At 44.9% G+C, this 15,999-nt stretch overlaps 1 protein-coding gene across 1 annotated transcript in view; it reads right to left on the reverse strand.

The window, feature by feature from the left end:
- LOC134356592 (adhesion G-protein coupled receptor G1-like) overlaps nucleotides 1-15,999 on the reverse strand; it is a 101,112-nt gene that overhangs the window by 37,740 nt on the left and 47,373 nt on the right. The window contains exons 9-11 of the mRNA XM_063067552.1: nucleotides 13,534-13,569; nucleotides 4,665-4,706; nucleotides 3,080-3,115 (exon numbers count right to left, since the gene is read on the reverse strand). Of these exons, the coding sequence (XP_062923622.1) occupies nucleotides 3,080-3,115; nucleotides 4,665-4,706; nucleotides 13,534-13,569 (114 nt within the window). The remainder of the gene's footprint in view (nucleotides 1-3,079; nucleotides 3,116-4,664; nucleotides 4,707-13,533; nucleotides 13,570-15,999) is intronic.

Consider the following 15,999-nt stretch of genomic DNA (forward strand, 5'->3'; position numbering starts at 1 on the left):
CCCCAAATTTACAGCAGGTATCACCAATGCAGAAGAGGCCGCATCGGGAACACTGGACACAATAGGCAACCTCAGCAGATTTGCAGGTGAAGTGTTGCCTCACTTGTAAGGACTGCCTGGGGTCCTGAATGGAGGTGAGGGAGGAGGTGTGTGGGCAGGTGTAGCACTTAGGCCGCTTGCAGGGATAAATGTCAGGAGGGAGATTAGTGGGGAGGGAGCGATTCCTGTGGAAAGTGGAGGGGGGGTGGAGGTAAAAATATGTTCAGTAGTAGGATCCGTTTGGAGATGGTGGAGTTGCAGAGGATAAATGTGTTGGATGTGAGGCTGATGGGGTGGTAGGCAAGGACAGGAGGGACTTTGTCACTGTTAAGGCGGCGGGAAGCGCGTGAGCGTGGATGTATGAGAAATGGAGGAGATGTGGGTGAGGGCAGCATCAATTGTAGAGGGAAGTAAAGCTCATTCTTTAAAGAAAGAGGACATCTCCAAAGTCCTGAAATGGAAAGCTGCTTCCTGGGAACAGCCGTGGCAGAGGCAAAGAAACTGAGAAATGGGAAGAGCACTTTTACAGGAAACAGGGTGGGAAGAGGTACAGTCAAGATAACCATGGCAATCTGTAGGTTTATAAAGGATATCGGTTCACAATTTGTCTCCAGAGATGGAGAGAGAGAGAGATCAAGAAAGGAATGAGAGATTGAGAAAGGGGAGAGAGATCGAGAAAAGGGGAGAAAGGTATCAGAGATGGACTAAGTGAATTTAAGGGCAGGGTGGAAATTGAAGGCAAAGGTGATAAAATTGATGAGCTCAGCATGGGTGCATGAAGCTAATTCTTCCTCTTCTATTTTCCGTGTTGGACACCAAGAATCTACCTACACTGAAGTAATCCTGTGCTTCCACTCAAGGATGAATGAGGCAGTTTTTATCCTTTACCCACATTAAACATCATAGCGAATGAGGCTCAAATAATGCACTCAATAGGCACAGACAGGTCTGTCACTGTATTATACTGGCCACAGTACCAGTGGACAGTCTGTTGTACGTCACTTGGTCAGTGGGCTGGTGGGAAGAAGTCAATCTTTAAAATTGGACACACTACTGATAGACATGGGTCACTGCACACCAGCTGCATTCAGTACTGCTGGCCACAGGTCTGAAATTGTAAAGGCACGAATGTTGAATATTGATGGAAATATCCTTAGCTCCATAAAATAACGTGTGCACAAACTAACACTGTGTACAACTGGGGTGTGTGGGGGTATGGGGTGTCCAGGGTGGGATAGCATCTCTGGTGGTGGGCTTGTCATGTTCTGCCCAAGGGCAGCTCATCCACCTGACACCCAGCTCTCGCCTGTGGCTCCAAGTAAGTGATTGCATGTGACAGTGGCCATACCGTGGTACATCGCTTCAACAGGTGGCTAAACCAGGTGAGGGTAGCCGCGAACCGCCAACCCCGGTGAGAAAGGGATATGCCTACCCCAGCAAGTAATGCCAGTTCCGATGGACTGGGCAGAGTAGATCGACTGCAAGGTCCAATGGCCAAGAAAGTTTTGCTGCAACACTTTGTGGAGAGCGAAGGGCACGAGAAGGCACAGAAGGTGTCATGGCTACCCACTGCAGCCAAGGAAGTCTCCAGTCTTGATGATTTTTTTACCATTGGACAAAGAAATTTGAAGCTGAGATGGTGGAACTGCTCAGTGCAACAACCTTTTCATTATAAAACTCTCCCCGGACAGGTTATGTCGTTGACGGAAATGACGGAGAGCCAACATACAACTGGTGATAGTTGTGAGAAATTCGGGATAAACATCAAAAATGTTTTAAACTTCAGTAGAGGAAGCAGGTGCTGATGAATGGTCTTGGTCCAGAACGTCAATAGTTCAATCCCCTCCATAGATGCTGCCTGACCTGCTGAGTTACTCCAGCATTTTGTGTGTGTTGTTGAGAGAGGTTGCTGACGGCATGTTAATCACCTTAGAACATAGAATATCGACCATCGGATAGTACAGCACAGTTACAAGCCCTTCTGCCAACATTGTCATATAAAACTCATTCCATTAGTAATCAAATGCCCCCCTCTACCAATCCCTTCTGTTTCTCAATACGCATGTCCCTCCATTCTTTGCAGATGTACATACAAATGCCTATGAAAAAGGTTTTTAAGTGCCTCTGTCAGATTTGCCTCAATCAAACACACATTCCAGGTACCCACCACTCTCCGTGGGCGAAAACTTGCTCTGCCCACTCCTTTGAATTTTCCTCTCTCTGTCACAATCATTCTCTTTGTTCTCTCCTAGTGCATCTTACTTGAGTGGGGTTCGGGGGAGCGGGGGGGGGGCGGTAATGGGACGCAGTGGTGGAGTTATTAAGCCACCAGATCTATAGCCCCGATACGTACAAATCCCACGTCATCTGTGAAGTACATGCAGTTAATCATCAGGAATTTAAATAAGAATTTTAAATTAAATAAGATTTAATTTAATGCCATCTCTTCTATCGCTAAAGAATGTGATTGAGCAGGAACATTACTTTGGTGTCTCTCTTCACAAATGCCCTTCCTCCTGCAGATCACTGCCAGCATCTGTCTTAATTTCAGATTTGCAGTATCTGGTGTTTGGTGTGGATCCAGACTCCCTGGTTAAGGGGGTAGGGAGATGTAGAGAGGCCCAGAGTTTGCTGGGATTGTGGTAGCCATCCTTGGTCATGTTGAGTGACATTGGGAGGAGATCACTCATGGGATTAGAGGTGGAGTAAAGCAGAGGACATGGTCAGCGTTGGTGAGCAGATTGTAGGATCCCTCCGGCCAACCAGAGCACCACTGGTCTCACACTGTTTTCTGTACCATGCTCCATAATGCCTGAGGTGGGATCTTACCACACAAATATAGATGACTTTTTTCCCCAGACTGCAATCATTTCCGAAGTATCTCATTCCGATTTACACTGATAACACCTGTAGCTGAGAAAATAGGTTAACAATTGCAAGATTGCTGATCTTTCCTGACTGTTGGTAGTTCTCATAAATTTAGTTAAAGAGCAGAAATTCCAATAGCTGGGAGTTTTTTGGGATGTTAAAAATTACTGACCTTTATTCTTCTTACATTGCTGTTTGCAACACTTCTCTGCAGAAACAAAAAGAAAAGGCCACTGTGTAGAGTTGTTGTAAGACTGTTGAAACCTTTCTTCCCCTTTCTTAAAGCAGGTTGATTATAACATCACATTGCGACAATTCTTCAATATTCCATGAATCACATTATGTACAGTTACTAGCTTTGGATTATGCCACTAACTCCTCTGTGAACTTCCCTTTGCCTGGACCTGTGACCCACCCCGGCCAGGATGCGGTGAATGCCTTGGTCTTTGTAAATCAGTTGCTCCATAAAGGCATTGCAAAAATCAATAGGAGTTTAGATCCCGGCAGAGCTAGGAGTAGGAGATGGAACTTGGAGTTGAATAGATATCTTAGTGTCAGAAAGTGCATCCTATTACCACAATTACTCCTTTCATTTTACCCCTCATCCAACACCATAGAGGAGAGCTTTAAATAAATTACCTATCTGTAGACTGTGGAATTTTTACCATGCAAACCCAACTGCTATCTTCCCCTGTAGTGCAACCCAGGTCATCGCTCAGGGTATGACTGTTTATAATATTTGGAAAACCTGAAGCAGAACTTTAAATTGCAAGAACTCTCACTCTATCCAACTCCTAGACTAAACAAAAGTTACCGTTTTTCATCTTTCTATTCCACATGTCCTTACCAGATGATGCAAGGGGTTAGGAGACTTAAATATCACATAAAAATTAAGTTAATGACCATCTGACTCTTCACGGGGACCATGGTCAATGTTGGAAATCTGAAAATTTGATTTCAGTGATCGAAGTCAATTTATGACCAAAGTTCATATACATCAACATTTACAACCCTGAGATTCAGTTTCCTGTGGGCATCTTCAGCAAATCTATAGAATAACAACTATTACAGGATCAATGAAAGATCAGCCAGAGTACAGAAGACAACAAACTGTGCAAATGCAAATATACATAAATAGCAATAAACAACAAGATCATGAGATAATGAGATGAAGAGACCTTAAAGTGAGATCATTGGTTGTGGGAAACATCTCAATGAAGGGGCAAGAGAGTGAAGTTATCCCCTTTTATTCAAGAGCCTGATGGTTGAGGGGTAGGAACTGTTCTTGAATGCTTGTGCAAGTCTTAAGGCACCTGTACCTTCTACCTGATGGCAGCAGTGAGAAGAGACCATGATCAGGGTGGTGGGGATCTCTGATGATCGATGCTGCTTTCCTACAACAGCATTTCATGTGGATGTGCTCAGTGGTTGGGAGGGCTTTACCCGTGATGTACTGGGCAGAACCCATCACCTCTTGTAGGATTTTCCATTCAAAGACATTGATGCTTCCATACCAGGCTGTGATGCAGCCAGTCAATACACTTCTTACTAAACAACTATGGAAGTTTGCCAAAGTTTTAGATGATAGGAAGCTATGTCATCAATCACAGCAACCAATATTTTCTTTTCTCTGTTTCTCAGAGATTTCTTTTTCCCTGACAGCTCTAGTATAATGAGATTTGTCAGTAACTTGGCTAGAAATGAAAGGGTTCAAAAAGCTGGAAGTTTCTCACAACGTTAATATTCAAGTTACTGACCCTTGTCACTGTCCGCTCCACATGATTTCCTGCAACTCATATCTGTACAGACAAAAAGAGAGAGCTATTATTAGGGAGTTGCTGCAGTGCTGTGAATCTGAGTGGAAGCTCACCGCTCAGATCTTCGTTAAATTTCATCTCATTGATCCTAAACTTCTACCTTCTAGTTATAGACTCTCTAGTACTTAAGTAAAGTATTTGACCATCTATCCCATCAAAGCTCCTCATTTTCTAAAAAAGTTTATAAGGTCAGTCCTGAGATCCTATGCTCTACAGAGAAAAAGCTGAACAGATCCAATCTCGCTTTATGGCTATAATCCTCCAATCCAGGAAACCTCCTGGGGAATCTCTTCTGTATTCACTTCAGTGCTAGTACATTCTTCCTGTAGCCTGGTGACCAGACTGTACAGAATTCCTCTACAATGCTCATAGGTATCCTACCATTTCCTCTACATTTTGAAAAGAAAAGGTGAGTGGGTACAGTCTGGATATTCCACGTGCCACAGATGTCAGGGAGCCGTTGGACTGTACCATACGGGACCTACATTTAAAAAAAAATGCTAGTGGGGCAGTTGGGACATTCTGCGCACCACAAATTGTGGGGTAATTAAGCACTTGCAGGGGAAAATAAAAAGAGGTTCAGTTTAAGTGGAGCAGCCATGGTGGCAGTGGCCAGTGTGAATGGGCAAATGCTGGAGTGCAGAGCTAAGGCTTTGAACCACAGAGCCTTCAGTGAGGCTGAGGCTGTAGATCGATTTTGGGTCACTTTCTTTTTTTCTCTATTTCTTCATTCACAGTTAGAGCAGTGGGAATGCCAGTCAGTGGAATGTTCCTGTTGTGGGATATGGGAAGGTAGGGAGACCTCCAGTGCCCCTGATGACTATAGCTGCAAGAAGTCCATACAGCTGCAGCTTCTTACAGACCATGTTAGGGAATAGGAGCTGGAACTGGAGCTGGATGAACTCTAGGAGACCAAGGGTTTGGTTGACAAGCAATACATGGAGGTAGTTACACATAAGGTGCAGGACATAGGTAACCCTTTGTATACTGTTGAGGGGTTGGGAGGGGGGAATGACCTAGCAGAGGAGAGCAGCAGCAGTTAGGTGTCTAGCTCTGAGTCTGGTTGTGTGGCTCAGAAGGGAAGGGGATCAAGAGAATACGCAGACTGTAGTGTTAGGGGATTCAATGGTTAGGACAATAGACAGGAGAATGAGAGCAAGATTCCTGGATGGTAGGTTGCACGCACCCACTCCCCAGGTGCCAGGATCAGGGACATCTAGAATCGAGCCTTTAGCATTCTTAAGTGGGATTAGGGAGTTTGGAGACAAGTTAAGGACAGGACCTCCAGGGATGTGATCTCAGGATTACTACTTGTACCACATGTTGGTGAAGCCAGAAAGAGGAAGATCATACTGATGGCTAAGAAGTTGGTTTAGGAGGCAGGGCATCAGATTTTTGGATCAAGAAAGGTGGGACTTTTACAGAAGGGCAGTATGCACCTGAACTGCAGGGGGTCTAATTGTTACAGGGGAATGTGAACAAGAGTACTAGAGCAGATAGTGGAGTGGTTGTGAGAAAAGACATTGTTAAGCCTACATACAAAGACAGGAATTGAAAAGCTGAGCATGTTCTGAGTTGGATCTATTTCAATCCAAGAGGTATTGCAGCAAAGGCAGATGAGCTCAGAACATGGAACACATGGAATTATGATATTTTAACCATTAGTTAGACTTCGTTGCAGAAGGGGCAGGATTGGCAGCTCAATGTTCCGGTGTTTCCTTGTTCCATACATGATAGAATTGGAGGGATTAAAGGGAGAGGGGTGGCATTACAAGTCAAGGAAAATACCATGGAATGCTCAGAGAGCACAGACTGAAGAACCCGTATACTGAGGCTACATGGGTCGAATTGTGGATAAAGGGATGATAATGTTGATGGGATTGTATTATAGACTACTCAATAGTCAGCAGGACTTACAGGAGCAAGTTCCTAGAGAGATCGTAGATTATCACAAGAGATATAAGGTTCTGATAGTTGGATATTTTTACATTCCACACATCGACTAGGACTCCCATACTGTAAAGGGCTGGATAGAATAGAGTTTGTCCAATGTGTTCAGGAAAGCTTCCTTAATCAGTACATAGAGGTCCCAAATAAAGGAAGTGTGATACTACGTCTCCTATTAGAGGATGAGGCAGGGCATGTGACAGAAGTTTGTGTAGGGGAACAGTTTGGATCTGGTGATCATAATGCCATTAATTTCAAGGTAAATATGAAGAAGAATAGGTCTGGTCCTTGGCTTGAGATCCTAAATTGGAGGGGATCTAATATCCTAGAGGGAAGGTTTGCTAATGCTGCATGGTGGAGTTTAAACTAGAATTGAATGGGGATGGGAACCAGAATGCCAGAACAGTTAGTCAAAAGGTTATGAAGACAGATGGTGGTAAGACCTCAGGAATCAAAAGGTTGCGCCTGGTGCAACTAACGTCCTGAGCTGCATTTATTTCTGTGCAAGAAGTGTCATAGGAAAGGCTGATGAGCTCAGGGCATGGATCAACACCTGGAATTATGACGTTGTAGCCATTTGTGAGACTTGGTTGCAGGAGGGGCAGGACTGGCAGCTCAATATTCCGAGGTTCTGTTGTTTTACATGTGACAGAGTTGGAGCGATTAAAGGAGGTGGGAAAATGTCATGGCAGTGCTCTTTCAGGACAGACTGGAGAACTCAACTAGTGAGGTGTTATGGCGGGAACTGAGAAATAAGAAAGGTATGACCATGTTAATGGGCTATGTTACAGACCACCCAACAGTCTTTGGGATTTAGAGGAACAAATTTGAAAAGAGATCAAAGGCTGTTGCAAGAAACATAAGATTGTTATAGTAGGTGATAGTTTCTGGACTAGATCCTGAGGATTGGAGGGTGGCTAATGTAACCCCGCTTTTTAAAAAAGGAGGGAGAGAGAAACCGGGGAATTATAGACCGGTTAGCCTAACATCGGTGGTGGGGAAAATGCTAGAGTCAGTTAACAAAGATGTGATAACAGCACATTTGGAAAGCGGTGAAATCATCGAACAAGGTCAGCTTGGATTTGTGAAAGGAAAATCATGTCTGACGAATCTCATAGAATTTTTTGAGGATGTAACTAGTAGAGTGGATAGGGGAGAACCAGTGGATGTGGTATATTTGGATTTTCAAAAGGCTTTTGACAAGGTCCCACACAGGAGATTAGTGTGCAAACTTAAAGCACACAGTATTGGGGGTAAGGTATTGATGTGGATAGAGAATTGGTTGGCAGCCAGGAAGCATAGAGTGGGAATAAACGGGACCTTTTCAGAATGGCAGGCAGTGACCAGTGGGGTACCGCAAGGCTCAGTGCTGGGACCCCAGTTGTTTATAATATATATTAATGACTTAGATGAGGGAATTAAATGCAGCATCTCCAAGTTTGCAGATGACACGAAGCTGGGCGGCAGTGTTAGCTGTGAGGAGGATGCTAAGAGGATGCAGGGTGACTTGGATAGGTTAGGTGAGTGGGCAAATTCATGGCAGATGCAATTTAATGTGGATAAATGTGAAGTTATCCACTTTGGTGGCAAAAACAGGAAAACAGATTATTACCTGAATGGTGGCCGATTAGGAAAAGGGGAGGTGCAATGATGCTTGGGTGTCATTATACATCAGTCTTTGAAAGTGGGCATGCAGGTACAGCAGGCGGTGAAAAAGGCGAATGTTATGCTAGCATTCATAGCAAGAGGATTCGAGTACAGAAGCAGGGAGGTACTACTGCAGTTGTATAAGGCCTTGGTGAGACCACACCTGGAGTATTGTGTGCAGTTTTGGTCCCCTAATCTGAGGAAAGACATTCTTGCCATAGAGGGAGTGCAAAGAAGATTCACCAGATTGATTCCTGGGATGGCAGGACTTTCATATGATGAAAGACTGGATCGACTAGGCTTATACTCATTGGAATTTAGAAGATTGAGGGGGGATCTTATTTAAACATATAAAATCCTAGAGGGATTGGACAGGCTAGAAGCAGGAAGATTGTTCCCGATGTTGGGAAAGTCCAGAACGAGGGGTCACAGTTTGAGAATAAAGGAGAAGCCTTTTAGGACCAACATTAGGAAAAACTTCTTCACACAGAGAGTGGTGAATCTGTGGAATTCTCTGCCACAGGAAACAGTTGAGGCCAGTTCATTGGATATATTTAAGAGGGAGTTAGATATGGCCCTTGTGGCTAAAGGGATCAGGGGGTATGGAGGGAAGGCTGGTACAGGGTTCTGAGTTGGATGATCAGCCCTGATCATATGGAATGGCAGTGCAGGCTCGAAGGGCTGAATGGCCTACTCCTGCACCTATTTTCTATGTTTCTATGTTTCTATGTGATCATAACTTTCCCATATTGACTGGGAATCCTATACTGTAAAAAGACAAGATGAGATAGAGTTTGACAAATGTGGTCAGGAAAGGTTCCTTCATCAGTACATAGAAGTCCTAATGAGAGAATGTGCGATACTGGATCTGAGATGGGGAAGGTGACAAAAGTTTGTGTAAGGGAACACTTTGCATCCAGTGACCACAATGCCATTAGGTTCAAAGTAAATATACGAAGAGATAGGTTTGGTCCACGGGTTGAGATTCTAAATTGGAGAAAGGCAAATTTTGATGGCATCAGAAATGATCTGACAAGTGTGGATTAGTACAGGCTGTTTCCTGGCAAAGTTTTGCTTGGTATGTGGGAAGCCTTCAAAGGTGAGATTTTGAGAGTACAGAGTTTGTATGCTCCCATCAGAATAAAAGGCAAAGATAACAAAGGCAAAGTTTGAAGCCCTGGTTAAGAGAAAAAAGGTACAAAACAAGTAGGAACAAATGAGGTGCTTCTGGAGTATAAGAAATGCAAGAGAACACTGAAGAAAGAAATCAGGAAATCTGAAAGAAGGCATGAAGTTGCTGAAGCAGACAAGGTGAAGGAGAATCTTAAGGGATTGTACAGATATGTTAAGAATGAAAGGATTGTGAGGGACTGGTCCTCTGGAAAACCAGAATGGTGATCCTTGTGTGGAGCCAAAACAGATGGGGGAGATTTTCAATGAATTCTTTGCATCTGTATTTACTCAGGAGATAGACACAAGAGTCTATAGGAATGAGGCAATGTTCCATCAACTTCGTGGACCCTATAGAGATTAGAGAGGAGGAGAAGTTTGCTGTTCTGAGGCAAATCAAGGTGAATAAATCCCCAGGATCTGACAAAATGTTCCCTCAGACCCTAAGGGAGGCGAGTGCAGAAATTATCAGCGCCCTACCCTTAGCAACAGGAGAGGTATCAGAGGACTGAAGAATAGCCACTGTTTATGTCATGGTCCGGTCCGTAAAGTCCGCGTTCCGGTCTGTGGACTCTGGACTATGGGTCTTCCGGCTGTCCCTTGTTTCAGTTGGGCTTAATCATAGGCACCTGATGCTCGTCTTGGGGCTGGGAATATAAATGGGTTGGGTTCGAGTGTGGTTGCTGGTTTGTCTTGTCAGTATCCTGTCATTGCCTCTGCAGGGTAAGTCAGGGTGTCTTTGCCGTTATGCTGCAGTTGGATCTGTCCATTTCTGTCCTTGCCTCCATTGGGTAAGTCAGGCCGTCTTTGCCATTACCCTGAGGCTGGACTGTTCACTTCCCTTCCCCTGTAAACTGTGTCTAGAGCCTTGCCTGCAACCTTGTCAAGTTCTAATACTGGGTCAAGACTGGACCCTTGCTGTGTCAAGATAAGGAACTGTCTATCGTTAAGTTGGAACTGTCTCTGTGTCCGTGCCTTTGCTAGGTAGGTCTGGCTGTTTGCCACTACCTTGTGTTGGGAGCCATCTCTGTGTCCATGCCTTTGCTAGGTCTGTCCAGCTGCCTGCCGCTACCTAATGTTGGGAACCCTCTCATCATGTTCAGCATTCTGTGTAGAGTCCCAGCCCCAAGTCCTGTTCCCAAGGAGGGGTCCTGGCTCTGTGTTCCATTTCCCTATGTTCCTGTCTCTCAAGTCCACTGTTCCGTGTTCCTGTGCTCTAGACGAAGGCTCTGTGTTCTGCATTCCTGTCCTCCCAAGTCCAAGGTTCCGAGGTTCCCGTCATCCCAAGTCCAAGGCTTGTCTGTTCCTGAGTACCGAGTCATGGCTTCGTGTTCTCGTCCTGTCTATGTGCTTCGTCTTGTCCATGTGCTTCGTCCTGTACTGGAGATCCCTCGTCCTGCCCAGGAGTCTCTCGTTCTGTCCTGTAGCCTTTCCTAGTCCTGTCTCCCAAGACCACGTCATGTCTTCGCCTAGTTCTGGAGTCCAAGCCCAAGGCAAGACCCAGGTTCTGGGTCCTCATCATGTACTCGGCTTGGAGTCCGAACCCAAGCCTCGTCATGTCCTTGACTCGGAGTCTGAACCCAAGCCTCGTCATGTCCTGTAGCCACGTCATGTCCTCGCGTAGTTCCAGTTTCTGAGCCCGAGTCAAGACCCAGGTTCTGGATCCTTGTACAGTCTCCGGCCCACAGTCCAAGCTCAGGCTCCTAGTTCCCTGTTCCTTGTCCTGGTTCCGCTTTCCTAGCCAATGTCCTAGCCAAAGTCTGTATTCTTGTTGCAGCTCTCTAGTCAAGACCTGTTCTGAGTACTTCAGTGTCTGTGTCTTGCATATGGGTCCGCCATCAGCCCCACCTTATGACAGTTTAAAAAAAAACTGTTTAAATAAAGCAGGAAATTATAGGCTTGTGAGTCTGACATCAGTTGCAGGAAAGTTATTGGAAAGTATTCTAATTCTTTGAGAAGGCAGGCGAGGGACTAGCCTTGACCCAATGGTGTGGTAAAGGAACTGCAACAGTGAGATGAGGTGGCAGGGCATGAGGCTGAGCGATACCATGGTAGAATGGAGGTCCATTTCCATGTCAGTTGAACAGGTGTCCTGGGGCTGAACTTGTATCTGGCTCTGGTTAAATGAAACTTTCACTCCTGCAATTTCAGGGTACAGAGCTATACATCTAGGAAGCCACCAACTTTAAGGAATCCTTGGCATTTGGTACATCAAAAGATTGTAGGTGCCCAGTTGCTCCATGGATTCATTGCACAAAATCAAGGGGAGTTCAGATCTCAGCAGAACTGGAGGATATGAGTACTAGGTGAACCTGGCATGAAAATCAAATATCAACTATTACCTTGCTGACTGGCAGGAGAGGATCTAAGAGAGGTTTAAACTTCTCCTGATCCTAATTCTTCTGCCAAACACGAGAAAGTCTGCAGTTGCTGGAAATCCAAAGCAACACACACAAAATGCTGAAGGATCTCAGCCAGTCAGACAGCACCTATGGAAATGAATAAACAGTCGATGTTTCATGCTGAGACCCTTCTTCAGGATTGAGAAGGAAGGGGGGAAGATGCCAGAATAAAAAGGTGGGGGGGAAGGGGAAAGAAGCTACCTGGAAGGTAGTATATGAAGCCAGGTGAGTGGGGAAGTTCAAGGGCTGGAGAAGAAAGAACCTGGTGAGGGAGCAGAGTGGACCACGGGAGAAAAGGAAAGAGTAGGGGACCTAGGGGGAAGTTATAGGCAGGTGAAAGTAGTAAAAGGGGTCAGAGTAGGGAATCGGGAGGGGGAAATTTGTGCACCGGAATGAGAAAACAATATTCATGCCAAAAGGATGGAGGGAACCAAGTTTACTCCTCCACCCAGAGCTGGTCTTATCTTGGCACAAGAGGAGGCCATGCACCTCTACTTCGGAACGAGAATGGGTAATGAGAATTAAAATGTGTGGCCATTGGGATGTCCTGCTTGTGGTGGATGGCGGGAGGTGCTTGACCAAGTTTACAGCAGGTTTCATCAATGAAGAGGAGGCCGCATCGGGAACACTGGACACAATAGGCAACCTCAGCAGATTTGCAGGTGAAGTGCTGCCTCACTTGTAAGGACTGCCTGGGGTCCTGAATGGAGGTGAGGGAAGAGGTGTGTGGGCAGCTGTAGCACTTAGGCCGCTTGCAGGGATTAATGTCAGGTGGGAGATTAGTGGGGAGGGACGATTCCTGTGGAAAGTGGAAGGGGGGAGGTGGAGGTAAAATTATGTTCAGCAGTAGGATTCATTTGGAGATGGTGGAGTTGCAGAGGATAAATGTGTTGGATGTGGAGGCTGATGGGGTGGTAGCCACCAGCCACCAGATCTATAGCCCCGATACCTACAAACAAATCCCACGTCATCTGTGAATTACATTCATTTAATTATCAGGAATCTAAATAAGAATTTAAACTTAAATAAGATTTAATTTAATGCCATCTCTTCTATCGCTAAAGAACGTGATTGAGTAGGAACATTACTTTGGTGTCTCTCTTCACAAATGCCCTTCCTCCTGCAGATCACTGCCAGCATCTGTCTTAATTTCAGATTTGCAGTATCTGGTGTTTGGTGTGGATCCAGACTCCCTGGTTAATAGCTAGGGAGAAGGAGAGAGGCCCAGAGTTTGCTGGGACTGTGGGAGCCATCCTTGGTCATATTGAGTGACAATGGGAGGAGATCGCTCATGGGATCCAGTGGTGGAGTAAAGCAGAGGACATGGTCAGCTTTGGTGAGCAGATTGTAGGATCCCCCCTGGCCAACCAGAGCACCACTGGTCTCACACTGTTTTCTGTACCATGCTCCATAATGCTTGAGGTGGGTTCTTACCACACAAATATAGATGACATTTTTCCCCAGACTGCAATCACTTCCAAAGTATCACATTCTGATTTACATTGATAATATCTGTAGCTGAGAAAATAAGTTAACAATTGCAAGATTGCTGATCTTTCCTGATTGTTGGTATTTCTCATAAATTTAGTTAGAGCAGAACTTCCAATAGCTGGGAGTTTTTTGGGATGTTAAAAATTACTGACCTTTATTCTCTATACATTGCTCTATGCAACAGGTCTCTGCAGAAACAAAAAGAAAAGGCCACTGTGTAGAGTTGTTGCAAGACTGTTGAAACCTTTCTTAAAGCAGGTTGATTATAACATCACATTGCGACAATTCTTCAATATTCCATGAATCGTATTCTCTACAGTTAGTAGCTTTGAATTATGCCACTAATTTCTCTGTTCACTCCCCTTTGCCTGGACCTGTGAATGGCCACCCTGGCCAGGATGTGGTGAATGCCTGGGTCTCTGTATATCAGTTGCTCCATAAAGGGATTGCATAAATCAATAGGAGTTTAGATGCCGGCAGAGCCAGGAGTAGGAAATGGAAGTTGGAATTGCAGTGTCAGAAAGTGCATCCTATTACCACAATTCCTCCTTTTATTTTATCCCACATCCGACACCATAGAGGAGAGCTTTAAATAAATTACCTATCTGTAGATAGTGGAATTTTTACTATGCAAACCCATCTGCTATGTCCCCCTGTAGTGCATCAAAGGTCATCGCTCAGGGTATGACACTTTATAATATTTGGAAAACCTGAAGCAGAACTTTAAATTGCAAGATCTCTCACTCCATCCAACTCCTAGACTGAACAAAAGTTACCGCTTTTCATCTTTCTATTCCACATGTCCTTACAAGAGGATTCAAGGAGTTAGGAAACCTAAATAGAAATAAAAATTAAGTTAATGACCATCTGACTCTTCATGGGACCACGGTCAATGTGGGAGGGATTAAAGGAGGAGGAAAATGTCATGGCAGTGCTCTGTCAGGACTCTGGAGAACTCAACTAGTGAGGTTTTATGGCAGGAATTAAGAAATAAGAAAGGTATGACCATGTTAATGGGGCTATATTACAGACCACCCAACAGTCCTAGGGGTTTAGAAGGAACAAATTTGAAAAGAGATCAAAGACTGTCGCAAGAAACATAAGGTTGTTATAGTAGGTGATCTTAACTTTCCCATATTGACTAGGAATCCTATACCGTATAGAGACAAGATGAGATAGAGTTTGACAAATGTGGTCAGGATAGTTTCCTTCATCAGTACATAGAGGTCCTAATGACAGAACGTGCGATACTGGATGTGAGATGGGGAAGGTGACAGAAGTTTGTGTAAGGGAACACTTTGCATCCAGTGACCACAATGCCATGAGGTTCAAAGTAAATATACGAAGAGACAGGGTTGCTCCACGGGTTGAGATTCTAAATTGGAGAAAGGCAAATTTTGATGGCATCAGAAATGATCTGGCAAATGTGGATTGGGACAGGCTGTTTCCTGGCAAAGTTTTGCTTGGTATGTGGGAAGCCTTCAAAAGTGAAATCTTGAGAGTACAGAGTTTGTATGCTCCCATCAGAATAAAAGGCAAAGATAACAAAGGCAAAGTTTGAAGCCCTGGTTACGAGAAAAAAGATACAAAAGAAGTAGGAACAAATGAGGTGCTTCTGAAATACAAGAAATGCAAGAGAATACAGAAGAAAGAAATCAGGAAATCTGAAAGAAGGCATGAAGTTGCTGAAGCAGACAAAGGTGAAGGAGAATCTTAAGAGATTGTACAGATATGTTAAGAATGAAAGGATAGTGAGGGACTGGTCCTCTGGAAAACCAGAATGGTGATCCTTGTGCGGAACCAAAACAGATGGGGGAGATTTTCAATGAATTCTTTGCATCTGTATTTACTCAGAAGGACACAGAGTCTATAGAAATGAGGCAATGTCGCATCAACTTCATGGACCCTATAGAGATTAGAGAGGAGGAGAAGTTTGCTGTTCTGAGGCAATTCTGGGTGAATAAATCCCCAGGGCCTGACAAGATGTTCCCTCAGACCCTAAGGGAGGCCAATATAGAAATTGTCAGGGCCCTACCCTTAGCAACAGGGGAGGTATCAGAAGACTGAAGAATAGCCAATGTTATCCACTGTTTATGTCATGGTCCTGTCCATGAAGTCCGCGTTCCGGTTCACGGTCCGGTCCGTGGGTAATTCTCATTACCCACGAGAATGGGTAATGAGAATTAAAATGTGTGGCCATTGGGATGTCCTGCTTGTGGTGGATGGCGGGAGGTGCTCGACCAAGTTTACAGCAGGTTTCATCAATGAAGAGGAGGCCGCATCGGGAACACTGGACACAATAGGCAACCTCAGCAGATTTGCAGGTGAAGTGCTGCCTCACTTGTAAGGACTGCCTGGGGTCCTGAATGGAGGTGAGGGAAGAGGTGTGTGGGCAGCTGTAGCACTTAGGCCGCTTGCAGGGATTAATGTCAGGTGGGAGATTAGTGGGGAGGGACGATTCCTGTGGAAAGTGGAAGGGGGGAGGTGGAGGTAAAATTATGTTCAGCAGTAGGATTCATTTGGAGATGGTGGAGTTGCAGAGGATAAATGTGTTGGATGTGGAGGCTGATGGGGTGGTAGCCACCAGCCACCAGATCTATAGCCCCGATACCTACAAA

Source organism: Mobula hypostoma, chromosome 14, assembly GCF_963921235.1.
Source record: "Mobula hypostoma chromosome 14, sMobHyp1.1, whole genome shotgun sequence".
NCBI classification, from domain to species: Eukaryota; Metazoa; Chordata; class Chondrichthyes; order Myliobatiformes; family Myliobatidae; genus Mobula; species Mobula hypostoma.